This window comes from Melospiza melodia, chromosome 9, assembly GCF_035770615.1.
Source record: "Melospiza melodia melodia isolate bMelMel2 chromosome 9, bMelMel2.pri, whole genome shotgun sequence".
NCBI classification, from domain to species: domain Eukaryota; kingdom Metazoa; phylum Chordata; class Aves; order Passeriformes; family Passerellidae; genus Melospiza; species Melospiza melodia.
Genome location: NC_086202.1, coordinates 19466530 through 19479223, shown reverse-complemented (window position 1 = coordinate 19479223; position 12694 = coordinate 19466530). Strand labels below are relative to the sequence as shown.

Here is a 12694-nt window from a genome sequence, read left to right as displayed (position 1 = left end):
ACAATAAGAAAACTCGTCCGAGAGGGAACTGCTCCTGCACTTCAGGAGAAAATGGACGCCAGAGGTCTGATGCAGTTTGTTTGCTGAAGTGCCAGAATGGCTGGATGGGATTGCTGAAATGGGAGTTGGGTGCTTAAACATGAATTAGTTGATTAAATATCATTATAGACATGTGTGTCTAAGTGCAAATAATCCATGGGAAGAATGAAGGAAAGCACTGTGGTCTCAAAGGAATTGTGTCCTCATTAAAATTGCCAGCCTGAAGAGTTGGCTTTTTGATACATTACTTAAGATACTCTTTCCTGTCTTCTCCATTTCCATGCGCTGCTTTAAGCTAGCTGAGCATTACTGAGTGTTGTGCTGATGCTGGTCTCCACTTGCTTCTCTGAAATTTTGTTGAAAGGACCTGTGTGAAAAGAATGGGAAGTGCTTTCCAGCTGGCTCCCCAAAGCAGAGTCTTCATTTAAGTCTAAGTAATGTTTTAATATAATTTTTTCCTGGCTTTGAGTAGATTTCAAAGGAAGGCTGCTTTAAGGAGTCCCTTGTGAAATTTTTTTCTCTTTGTGGATAGTTATTCAGTGTTTCCTCTTGTAATACCCTTGGCTGAAGTCATGCTTGCAGATTTGGTGGGTTTTCAGATGGGTTTTTTTGTTTGGTTGTTTTTTCCCCCCAGAGCTGAAACTGCTTACTTAAGTAGAGAACCATCCTGTATTTTCTAGTTAAAACACTGAGAAATGTCTCTTGCTAGAAAATTGGTAGAGAGAAAATTAGCAGCTTGTCGAAGGATTCAGGAATTGCAGTCCTGTTTTCTCCCTGTCTCAAAGAAGCTCATATGACAGATAAGTTCAATATTTGATTATTTTATTAAGGGTATAAATGCCAGTGATCCTGTGACACGATTAGCCATTAGACTTGTATCTTTTATAAGGAATAAAAGGTATGTTTCATCAAATTGAGCCAAGTGTTGTACTTAAATATTTCTAGTCTCAAAATTATTCAAGTTACTTTTAATTCATTCCTCTGTGCCTATGTACTAGCTGTCTTGTGGTTACCTTCACCTGTTTTTAATGCTTTTTCTCCTAAATCCCCCTCAGGGCTCCTCTTATCTTGATTCCTTCTGCTTTATTTGATTGGGATTGGTTTTTGTTTTGGTTTGGTTTTTTATTTGTTTTTCTTGGTCAATTTCCCTAGTTCTGGTTATTTTCTTCTGTATTTCTTTTCCATTCCCAAAGCATCTCTTGATCATCTTGGAAAGTTCAGGAAGCTTGTTAGTTGTTTTTTCTCCAGCTCAATAGCTCAGTGCCTTCTTGTACTGCAGCTTTAGAGTGGGTCCTTGCTGGCCAAAACAGCAAGGAGAGGAGTGCCCTTTTCAATTGGTTGAGAGGCTTATACAGTTGAGAGCAAGACAGAAGAGTTTTTAAGTTAGGGTATCTTGTGAGGTTTTCCTGTCTTTGCCAAGCAAACATTTAGTGTTGTAGAAATGCAGTTTGTATTCAGGCAAGGAGCTGCAAGAGGTCCAGTGAACCTGGTTGTACATTTGTACTTTGCATGTGATTAGTGTGGCGTTTTATCTGTAGTAGGATGTTACAGGGGCGGCAGAAGGTGGGACAGGGTCTATAGAGTTCAAGGGTTCACACAGTTCCAAGGGTAATAGGGAAATGAAGCTACATCTGCCAATGAGTTAAAGCATTAATTTAGGCAGCAGTGGCCTCTGTGGCGTTTACAGAGTGTTCCTACAATCAGATTTTAAAAGGCTCCAGAAAGCTGTTTTGAAGATTGCAAGAAAATGAACTTTACAAAGCATTGCATTTAAAATATACACATACACCTATGTGTGTGTTTGTGTGTGTGTACATGTAAAAGCAACCCTGACCTTCCCACCAGCCTTCTGAAACTAACCTAGAGCAGGCTTCTTTCCCTCTGAGATGAAAAATGTGTATTCTTAAAGAGAAAATTAATCCTAATAAATAAAGTCTAATTGTCTTTTAAAAATTATTTTTATTTTACAGAGCTATCTGAAATTGAACCGAATGTCTTTCTTCGGCCTTTTCTGGAAGTAATCCGTTCTGAAGACACTACAGGCCCCATAACTGGATTGGCACTCACCTCTGTGAATAAGTTCCTCTCATATGCACTAATAGGTATGTTATGTGACTTGGTGGGATTTACCAAAATGCCAGCCAAATGCATCTCTGTGAGCTGTGTCTTTGGCCAGGATACATGCTTGCAGTCTTAATATGGAGATTAGGGAAATAAGAAAATTGTCATTAACACTGGGGAAATCAGCATCTGCAGTTTCTTAATATCTTAGTGGCTGATCTTTCATGGTCCTACAGCTGTGTCTGGAGACAGAGCCAAAGCCTCCGCTCTGCCCTGACTGCTGTGTGTGCCTGGGGCCTGCTGCAGGACTGTGCTGGTCACCAGCTGCTCTTTAATGCTCTCCAGGCAAAAGGGCTAGGGAGGGAAGAATACCACCTTAGATTACAATGTTGTAACATGTAGAAACACAGTAGGATTTATTTAGTTTTGTGGACTAATATTTCTTCTCTAGAGTGAGGATGTTTTTTTGCCCAGTCCCAGACCTTGTCCAGTGGTGTGCCAGTACTCTTCACTTTCCACAATTGTCATTGCAGAGACTGTATTTTGCTGCTGATCAAACTTTCAAATTTGCACATTTTTCTTTGTAGCTGTGAAAGACTAATAATGTGCATGTGGTCAGTTCCCGTGGCTCAGCTGGCTTGTATCTCACTAGCTGGCTTTCTGTCTGCCATCAATGTGTCACCCTGTTGTTAGTGGTACTCGATTTTTCTCTGTAAGTTCTGCTAGTACTTTGTGATCATACCTCTGTGAATTGCAAAATCTGTTATCCATGTTTGTTTATATATAGTCTCACTTAAGGAAAACAATTTTATTAGTCTTCCTTCCCCCTGAGTTCAGATTTCTCAGTTCTTTTTCTCCTTTACATTGTAAAGGAGCACTTTGAATTTTTGGTTGTTTTAAATATTTAGTTCCTTAGAGATAGTCTGAAGGCAGTTAGGGAAAGAAAGCGGCTTTTATGTCCATGCAAATCACTTTTGCAGGAAAGACACAAAACTAAAATGAGCAAAAATAGAGACTTGCAGGAAAAAAGATTGAGGTGTTGGATGAAAATCTAGTGTATGAAGACTTCAGTTAGTGGGTAGTGTTTGATAGAATTAAGTACAATAATATAACTAGAATGATGCAATAATGACAGAAGTTTTTAGGACAATAAAAAATTTTAAAAAATAAGCCTATAAAACATGTCCCCCTGAAGAATTAAACAATAATGCAAAATATATGACTTTCAGCATTACAGTTAGGGATGGACTCTTCTTCTGGGCTTTTATGATCTATATCACATGTCCAGGCAATGTCTGCGCAGGCAACTGGCTACAAATCCTTGATTTGAGGCAGAAACAGGAAAAAATGGAGTTTAGAATTTATAGCCTTTCTCTAGCTACCTGTTGTTTAGAAAATTAATTGGGTCACTCCAACAAGAGTGCATCCCTGTAGCTGTTGGTGATTGTGTGTCTTTGTAGTAGGCAGTGGAAGACTCTCTGCCTGGCTTTTTTTCTGGGGCAGAACCTGTAATTCAAGACCTTCGTTGTTGCTTCAGGTGACATTCAGAGCAGCCTTGTCCTTTGTGCTGCTCCAGATACCAGTTAGGCTGGGATTAGTGGTGCTGGCTGAACATCTGGCTAGGTTGTGTTGTTAAATGAAAGCTTTTTGGTATTATAATTTCTTTTTGTAATATGAGACTAAAAGTAGTCTAAAGACTGCTTGTCTAAACATAGGAAATGCTTAAAACTGTTCTTGATGTACAAATCTGTCTCAAACTATACAGAGCAAGAGTGAAGAAAGCTGGCATAACCATGGTAGGCAAATTGCAGTGTGGCAGATAATATAGTGTGTTTTGGGGCTGCATAATGACAGGTGAAGCCAGCACTTTTTAAAAAGTGACATTAGCTATGTCTGTTCTCTGAGTGGCTGGTTTTTGTTGTTCACACTGGGTTGAAAACCAGGGTGCAGTGAAAGGGCCAAACTCCTCTGATAAATATCTTTGTTTAAAATGGCTTTCTCTTCCCATTTTCAAAGTATTTCATTGCTAATCTTTGTGCAGTCTTTATTGGTTTTTTATTCTTTCACGTGTCAGGTGGTTACCTGTCTCCTTTCTAGGCCAGTATTTCTAAGGGCTACATTTTAAAACCAGTTAGAAAAGAATAATTTCTGAGTAGAGTTTAAGATTTCTGATCTCTGGTAGTTTGAATTGCAAATTCACTAATGATATAGTGTGACAGCTCAGTTAGATAAAATTACTCGATATTCACCATGTGTGTGTTTTAGCAGGAATAGTTAGCATTACAGTGATTATCTTCTGCTCTAAGTACTTCTTCTACAAGAGTTTTGGTTGATAAATTACACAATAACTTTTGAAGTACTAGAAAACTATGTGGTAATACTAAACTCCTATTGATTTGTATCCCTCAGATTAGTTTTTTCCTTGCTCAGCAGTTTTGCAGTAGCTAGTGAGCTGTCAGCCTGCTGGATGAGCTTAAACCTTAGCTATAGGAAGACTAGTGGCTAAATTTCAGAATTAGGTTTTTCTGTATTTCCCTCAGAAAAAGTGTGTGCTCTTTTTATTGTCCACAGCAGCTTAACTCCATTTCTAAAGTTAGTTTTCCCTGATGTTCCTGGAAACTACATATCTGTAAGAAAGTAGCTGTTGCTCAGCTTCCAGTGTGAGGATTTGCTGTTTAAGTAGTTTAAGGCTTGTTCTCCCCTCCACTTTTTCTGTCTCCTTGGTGATTTATTTTAGTTCCATTAAAGGTGTTACTGAGCAGGCTTCTGGCTTTCTTGAATTCCCTCTGGTTCAGAGCCTGGATTTTCTGATTTCTCTTTGTTCTTTTGCCCACCTGTTGTAAGACTGCACCTGGTATGAAATGTGTGTATCTAGATGGGGTGTCTAGATCTTTGCATTGTAGATGGCAATTTTCAAACTGTTATTGTGCTCACTCAAACTTCTTGTTAGTGATTCTGAGCAGGCATCGATACATCTTTCTGTACTGTTTTCTCACAAGGGAACAAAGATTTTTGTCTGTATCTTGTTTCTGCAAAGTAGAAGTATCTGTGCTTTTAATTGAACTCAAGAGGCTTTATAAATTGCCCTGAATTTGTAGTGCTGTTCCAGGGAGCCAGAACTGAAGTAGTCAGGCGTGATGTGTGTTGGGAGAGAGGTGTTGAAGGTAGGGGCTAGAACAGCGAAGCAGTACTCACGGATCTGTTAAAGAAGCATGTGCACAACTTGCTTGCATTTCCTTTTCACACAGACTGTTTATCCATAACTATGATTAAATAGATCTCTAAGACCAGAGTAACTCACATCTCCTGGAAAAGGTGACAATGAAGTGAATCTCTGTGTGCTGCCTGTGGGACACTTTTCTGCTGCAAGTTGCTTTTTTGTCTTGATTCCCACTGGGCTGCTTTCCACTGTGGTTGTTGAGGTTGGTTAACAGTAATGCTCATGTAGGTGCTGGCATTGTAACACCACTGGTCTTTGCCTAATTTAATTAAGACAATTCAGAATGAGCCTACATCACCTTTGGTGATCTATGCTATTATCTCCATGAATAAGAGTGCATGACTGACCAACCTGTGACTGATTTTATTGCCTCTGGTAGAAGAGTAGTAGCTTCTCATTGGGTTATAAGCCATTATTGGAGGTATGCAGAGGACTGCTTTTGACAGCCAGACCTCTTTCTTACCTAATGCTTCCAGTTTTGTATCCTGTTGTGTGCTGCTGCTAAACTGAGTGAAAAGTCACTGATTGATTTTAGAACAGGCTTCTTAAAAGCTCAGTGAAGTTTGTTTGGCAAATCAGGAGAGGAACTCGCTCTAAACTGTGCAAGATTTCTGTGTGTGTGTGTGAACAATGTCAAAAGTAAGCCAGTTCTGTTCTTAAAAGCTATGTGTAAGAGATGGCAATGGCAAAGTGCTGCTCCTATGCTGATTTATGTGCTTCTAAAGTACACTGGTGCCATTTCAGTTTTATGCAACTATGAGAAATTTCTTACCCTGCAGCCACTCAGGATAGGAGTGTGGTAGAGGGCTGCTGTCTCTGGACCACAATAAGGGCAGCTTTCTTTAACGCCAAGGGCTTATAGCCCTTCCTAGATGTGAGTGTTACTGGAGTCAGAGAGGGAATCTGCAAAGCTTCTCTGCAAAGCTTACAAGGTCTTGCTTGGTTGCTCTGTCAGCATCATTGTTGCTGGAGTTCAAGAGGCCCTATTGCCAATTAATGAGGTATTAAGCAATGTTTAGGTTGTCTCCTTTCTTTCCTAATGACTGTTTAGGTAGAAGGGTATCAAGATTCTTGCCAGTGCCATATTGTCTAAGTGAGAATGAAATCAAAGCCAGAAGCAGCTTTTCTGAAGCCACTGCAATGTAGCATGAGATACAGTTACTGGCAACAATCTCATCCTAAACATTCTCTCAACTGCACCATTGTTTGTAGCTGCAAAAGACTGAAATGGAGAGAAGGAGCCTTGATGAATGATTGGAGTGGGAGGCCTGCAATTCTGATATCTAAACTGTGATTGTGTCTGTCTGCTGTTTTCTCTGGGGAAAGCTGCTGGTCTGTTCCTTCCCAGCTCTCGTTCCTTGAGAGGGATGTAGAACAAGAGACAATTTTCCTTCCTCAATTTAGTGGAACCTGTTTGGCATTTTCTTCTCATGAGAGTAAATTTTAGGTCCCCTATGTTTAAGAGCTCTTTTTTCTTTATTCCCAAGGAGAATCTGAATGCATTTAATAGCTGATTGTGCTGTATTGTAGGGAACAGACACAGTCTTAGAAGTTAACTTGTAAAACATAGAGAACCGGTAACAACGGAATTGTAATTATTTTCTTTGTTAAGTTATATTTTTTTTTTGCAAATGTAAGTAGATTCTTGATACATCTTTCTGAAAGCTCCCAGTTATAAAGCCTTTCTATTAGTGGGAGGTGAGTTATGTTCTTGTCAGGTCAACTCAGTGCAAGTCACATAAATTGAGAAAGCTGAATACACAATATCTCCGTGTAGATGTCTCCCCACAGAGGTGGTAGACTGTAGATGGCTGTTCTGTGACACGTCTCTTATTCTGTTACTCAGATCCCAGCCATGAGGGCACAGCGGAGGGGATGGAGAACATGGCAGATGCTGTCACCCATGCTCGATTTGTGGGCACAGATCATGCAAGCGATGAGGTTGTCTTGATGAAAATCCTACAGGTAAGATGAGAGAAATGGTAATTACCATAATGGTTGCTGCCTGTTGTGGAACATATCCTGTTACATAGAAATGAAGAGGAGGAAGCAATGTTTTGACTCTGCAGGAGCTTAGTGACAGACTTTATTTTTAAACAAATGGCTCATAGACCTGTGGTAAAAGCTTTCCAAATGAAAATAGTTAAAAGCTTAAATTAAATTATTTTAAAATTATGGACTTGATAATGTGGTAGTGTTGGTAATCCTACCTTCTGCATGGTCTGTGTTGGGGGAGTTAATTAAGAATATGGAGCTCTCAGACTTATTTTTGAGAAAAGTTTTTTGTGGAGTCAAAACTATGGACTGTATACCTCTTTGGTCTGTGTATTTCTGAGTAGATATCTAGTTCCTGAATTTAAGTATTGGGTAGCATGCAGTGTATCAGACCCCTTTTAGAAGTGGGTCAAATCATTCTTGTCTCCTGACTGGCTTCTTGAGCGCAGTATTCAGTTTGAAATTACTCCAGGAGAAGCCTTCTTAGGTTTTCTGCTCATGGCAGTCTTTCTTGAGGAGACCAGCCTCCTCTTGGGAATGCATGCAAGTATCATTGCAGAGTGGTACATGTGGGTGCTGTTCTTCGCAGGTGTTGAGGACGTTGCTGCTCACCCCAGTGGGAGCCCACCTCACCAATGAGTCGGTGTGTGAGATCATGCAATCCTGTTTCCGCATATGCTTCGAAATGAGGCTCAGTGGTAGGTTTGCTCATCCTTCTGCCGCCAAGAAACCGATCAGGTTTCCTCAGCATTAACTAGTGCTGTTGTAGAGCATGCATCCATGGAAAGCTGCTGAGCTTTATATTATTGTGTCTTTCTACAACTTCATGGAAGATTTGCTGGGGGTTCGCTGTACGAGTTTGGACTGCTCTGTTCCCCAGCTGTGTAGCGCCACCGTGTGATGCCGTGACCGTTTGCAGTAACGCGGGGTTGGAGCTGGTTTTAATAAATTTGCCGTAATCTCTGTAAACAAGACTCGGAGGGGAGTCTGCTTGAAGAAGCCTCTTGATAATATCACACTGAGTAATGACACCTGTGTTATTTGTTTTTGTCTTCGCAGAGTTATTGAGAAAATCTGCAGAGCACACTCTGGTCGACATGGTGCAGCTGCTCTTCACAAGGTAAACCTGCTTGTGTTTGCCTCAGCATTGCCGAGATGGCCCTCTAAGGACAGAAAGATTCCACACTTCCACTTAAGGGCCCTCAGAAAAATCATCCAAAATGGTCATTATTTAGAGGTGGAAGGGGATGAAGGATTTGGCACTTTTCTCTAGGGCTGACCCTGTCAGACTGCGGGGAGACAGAGGTAGGGAAGGTTGCCTGGTTTAGGGTGTCCTTTGAGGAGAGATGGACAGCCAAGTAATGAAGAGCTTTAGGATAGAGAACCAGTTTCAGGACAGAGAATGCAAACTTCACTGGAAAAAAGGTGCTCTAAAAAAATATAGCTCTCTTTAGCAGAGAGAATAGAAATGGTGTTGAATACCCACACACTGATTTCTAGCTGAGAGCTTTGACCTCACACATCAAAGAACATTTATAACACTTGAAATCGTGTGTCTTGCACAAACATTCTGCCCTTTTCACCACCCTTCAGGTAATTAAGATGACTTCTTTAAAACTCAAGTAAGTTAATTAACTTAAAAACTGTTTCTCCAAATAGTGAAGTAATCATAGACTTTCCCTGGGTATTGTAAAAAGGAAACTTTTACAGGTACATATATACTTTTAGTAGAAAAATATTTTGGTGAAACTGACAGCTTATGAAACACAGTTGCATCATATTTTTTTTCCCATTGTCACACAGTTCCAATGAGATCTCAGTTTTCTTCTCCTCTGTTTGTCCTGCATCATGCACTAGATAAATGTTGGGCAAAGGCAGAATCAGTCTCCTCAAAGAGGAGAAACCACATTACTTTTTCTCCAAATGCATATGTGAATTTTACTTGGTGCTTTTTCATTACTTACTCTGTAATCGTCTCCTCTGTCCTTCTTGGTAAGGCTCAGAGACACCATCACCATCTGTGCCTGTGGGCATTGGGATAGAGATGCAAAGCAGAGGCAGCAACTGCAGGGGTGATTTGGCCGTCTTGCTTTCCCAAAAACAAAACAGGCAAAGCTGTGCTCTAAGGCTTTTACATCCTCATCACGTAAAGACAAAACTGTAGTAAAGAAGCAGTAAACAAGAGAGAGCAGGGTGTGTGGAATTGTGGAGCTGTACATGCTGTCATTTGGTAGCACAGGTGAGAGCAGCCTTTCTCATTCTGAGATGAGAACTGCTTATCTCCAAAGATTCAGCTTAATGTACATCTGCTGCCCTCCACAGTTGTGTTTATATGATGCTGAACACAGGATAACTGCTGGGGTTTCTACAAATTCAAAGAGAAGAATTGCCATGGCTAGTAATAAATAAAATGTACACTGCAAGAGTCCTGGTGTGGATGACACTGATTCAGCAGCTGTTTCTAGCAGCATCACAGAAACCTGTTTTGAACAAATGTAAATAGTCCACTGCTGAAAGCATACACTGAAGGAAAATAAATGGTCTTTACATGGCCGGAAAATCAATATAGAAAAACAGCCATTAGCAGTAATAGTGTGCAAAGCACCTCTCATCTATACTTGTGTGAGTTCTTTCCCTTGGCAGATTTTGGCAGGAAAAGAAGTTAGTAGTCTCTCTTTGTGAAGAAAACCTAATTTGGGTTTCTTCACAAAGAGGCTCATATAGCTGTGGTAAACCTGTGAGAGTTAGTATCTGCAGCATAACTGGAAAGACCAGCCTGTTTCTTTCCCCTTCTTGTTAATCCGTATAAGCTTATGTATTTTGGCTTGCTCTTTGTATTTCAGGTTGCCTCAGTTTAAAGAAGAGCCTAAAAGCTACATGGGAACGAACATGAAGAAGGTAAGACCCAGCTCTGTGTTGACTGTTCTGCTCCTGTCTTTGGCTTGCGCTCATTTCTATTTTGTTTGTTTTCACACTTGTATTTCTTTGTTTCCACAAGTCCCAGTTCACTGAAAGAGCATGTTTAACCACATAAATGGACATAGGTTCGTTGATTCTATGGGATTAAGTCCAGATAGCCCAGTGACAAGTCTTTTTAATGATACTGCTGCCCAAGTGAGACAGTCTAGATTCTGGGAACAGCCATCAGTGCTGTGGACTAGAAAACCCCAGCAAGTTCTGGGACCTGATGGTGTCATTGTCTGGTTATCTGCTGTCTTCTGCTCTCTCTCCAGCTTCTTTTAATCATTCTTCATTCACTACAAGTCCAATACTGAGCTCTTGGGATATATTTTTGTCCAGTTCCTCCTGTGTGGAAGGGAAACTTTTTGAGGCTGGTGAAACAGCATGAAAGCATGAAATGGGCTTTTGTAGAAAAAACTTTGGTGACTTATAGAAGGGACAGCATTCTGTGGTGAGCACCTTAGTTCACGTGATCAGTGCCATCTTTATTAGCAGTCAAAACACAGTAGAATTTTCTTTATCTCCCTTTTCCTAAATGTACAGTTTTCTGAGGGTAGAAGTTCTGGATTTGTTCAACACCACCATCTTGATAAATATAGTGAAGTTTTTAGTAGCTGGAATCTGTATTTCAAATAACATTATGTGACCTTATATGATGATTAATGTAGTAATTTCTTATTGAGGAGAAGGCCTATTGAGGAACTCCATATATAGTTCTATATTCTTTATATTCCATATGAAGAATGTCAGTAAAGGTTGTTAGATTCTGCTGTTGAGAGCAACAGGATGGGGAAAAGTGCTAGAGAAGAAATAACCACCTTTCAACTTAACACTGAATATTCAGCTTATAGCTTCCACACTGTTTGTATTTCAGTAAGTTGAGAAAAGGGGCAGCATAGTGTAAGCATACATTTCAGAGCCATTATTAGAAGTGTTTTGAGAGACTGAATGCTTGTTTGTAGGAGTCTGAAACCTAGTAAGACTTAGGGCTTTACTTCTTGTATGGTAAACCAATGAGTGCTTGTTTCCCTTGCTGTGGAGAAGTAACAGGATTTGTGATGATGGTAGGCTGGTGCACAGAAAGCTAAAAGAGATCAGGCTCACGTCCTGCAGGAGCCAGGCTTTGTTGGTCTGTGTACAGGCGTGAAGGGAGGGTGACTGAATTGAGGAAGGCTGCCCTTCCCAAGTGATGGCTGCTCTCAGCTCGGTTAAGTGATGCTCTGTCTTGTGTCTGCTCTGTGCAGTTACCCTGTACTGTCTCTTTGCTGTGCATGCCAGGAGTGTGCCCTGCAGCCTTGCACTCTGCCAGGTTATTCTTCTCTTTGGGTTTATTTTGCTTTGTTTAAACCATGCATTTGCCTATCTTTCACAGATTTCTTCAGGTCTCCTCAACAAACTGGAGCTAAGTAGTGGGGAACAGCCCAAAGCCCTGAACCAGTTAGAGAGGGTATTGATCTTTAAGAACCTGAAGGTTGCTCTCTCCCTTCTCCCTTCTTACCTTACTCCCCTCTTCCTTCTCTTGTAAACACCACCTGAGAGAATAGTTACGGTGTGTGCAGCAAATCTCCCTCCACTCATTTGACACAGCATGGCTTTTGGAGACAGTGCATGCCGTGGTTGCTTTGCAGTGTTGTGGCTGCCGATGGGGCAGGCTTGGGAGGCAGAGACCCTTGTTTTACTGCAGCATTCACTGTCTTGGTGAGTGCCACCTCAGACACCATCACAGCATCCTCTGGAGGAAGGGAGTGGGAGGGCCTGGCTAAGACATCACAGTGAAAACTTGAAAAAAGGAAACTTAAAAAGTGTAGATTTGTCTCTGAAGTGTTGTGTGTCTTGCCTGTTGATCTTTATTATAGACATAGCTCCTCCATATACCTGAGGAGTCTTTTGACCCAGCACGCCCTAACATTTTTTTAGTCAAGGTGAATCTCTGAGCTTTGTTACTTGGTACAGGGCCACAGAGTTCAATGCTTTCTGAAGATTTTTTGAAGGAGATTGCTGTGTATTTTCAACATCTTTTGTTCATGTTTCTACTGAAAATATGTGTCCCAGCACAGTATATGCTAATGGGGGATCAGTGGGCCAAACAGATTTACAAAATGTGTTAGTCCTTGCTAATTCCCCTAGATAATACTTCTAAAGAAATACTGTAGGCATGCAGATTATTTGGTTTGGATCAATCATAGTAACCCTGAAAAACTAACTTAGGCCAGTTCTCAGTTTTCCATGTTGGTTCATAAACTTAACGTAGCTTTAATTTTTGTCTTCTGTTGATGTTACTTAGTCCAGACAGAGCTGAACAGAACATTTAGAAATGCCACTCTTGTCCTGTGTCTAAGACAAAAATAGTTATATGAACAGGATAGTCTGAGGCTCAAGACTTGCAGATTTGTGCAGAGTTACACAGAAAAAAAAAGA

The 12694-nt window shown here is 40.6% G+C and overlaps 1 protein-coding gene across 6 annotated transcripts in view; it reads left to right on the top strand.

Moving 5' to 3' along the window:
* The window catches only part of GBF1 (golgi brefeldin A resistant guanine nucleotide exchange factor 1), a 97194-nt gene that overhangs the window by 53390 nt on the left and 31110 nt on the right, over positions 1-12694 (top strand). For 3 of the 6 annotated variants that reach the window (XM_063163642.1, XM_063163641.1, XM_063163640.1), the window contains exons 4-9: positions 2010-2141; positions 7167-7285; positions 7905-8013; positions 8375-8435; positions 10159-10213; positions 11649-11723. In XM_063163642.1, coding sequence (XP_063019712.1) covers positions 2010-2141; positions 7167-7285; positions 7905-8013; positions 8375-8435; positions 10159-10213; positions 11649-11723 — 551 coding nt within the window. The remainder of the gene's footprint in view (positions 1-2009; positions 2142-7166; positions 7286-7904; positions 8014-8374; positions 8436-10158; positions 10214-11648; positions 11724-12694) is intronic. The other 3 variants (XM_063163644.1, XM_063163643.1, XM_063163645.1) reach the window with 1 other exon arrangement.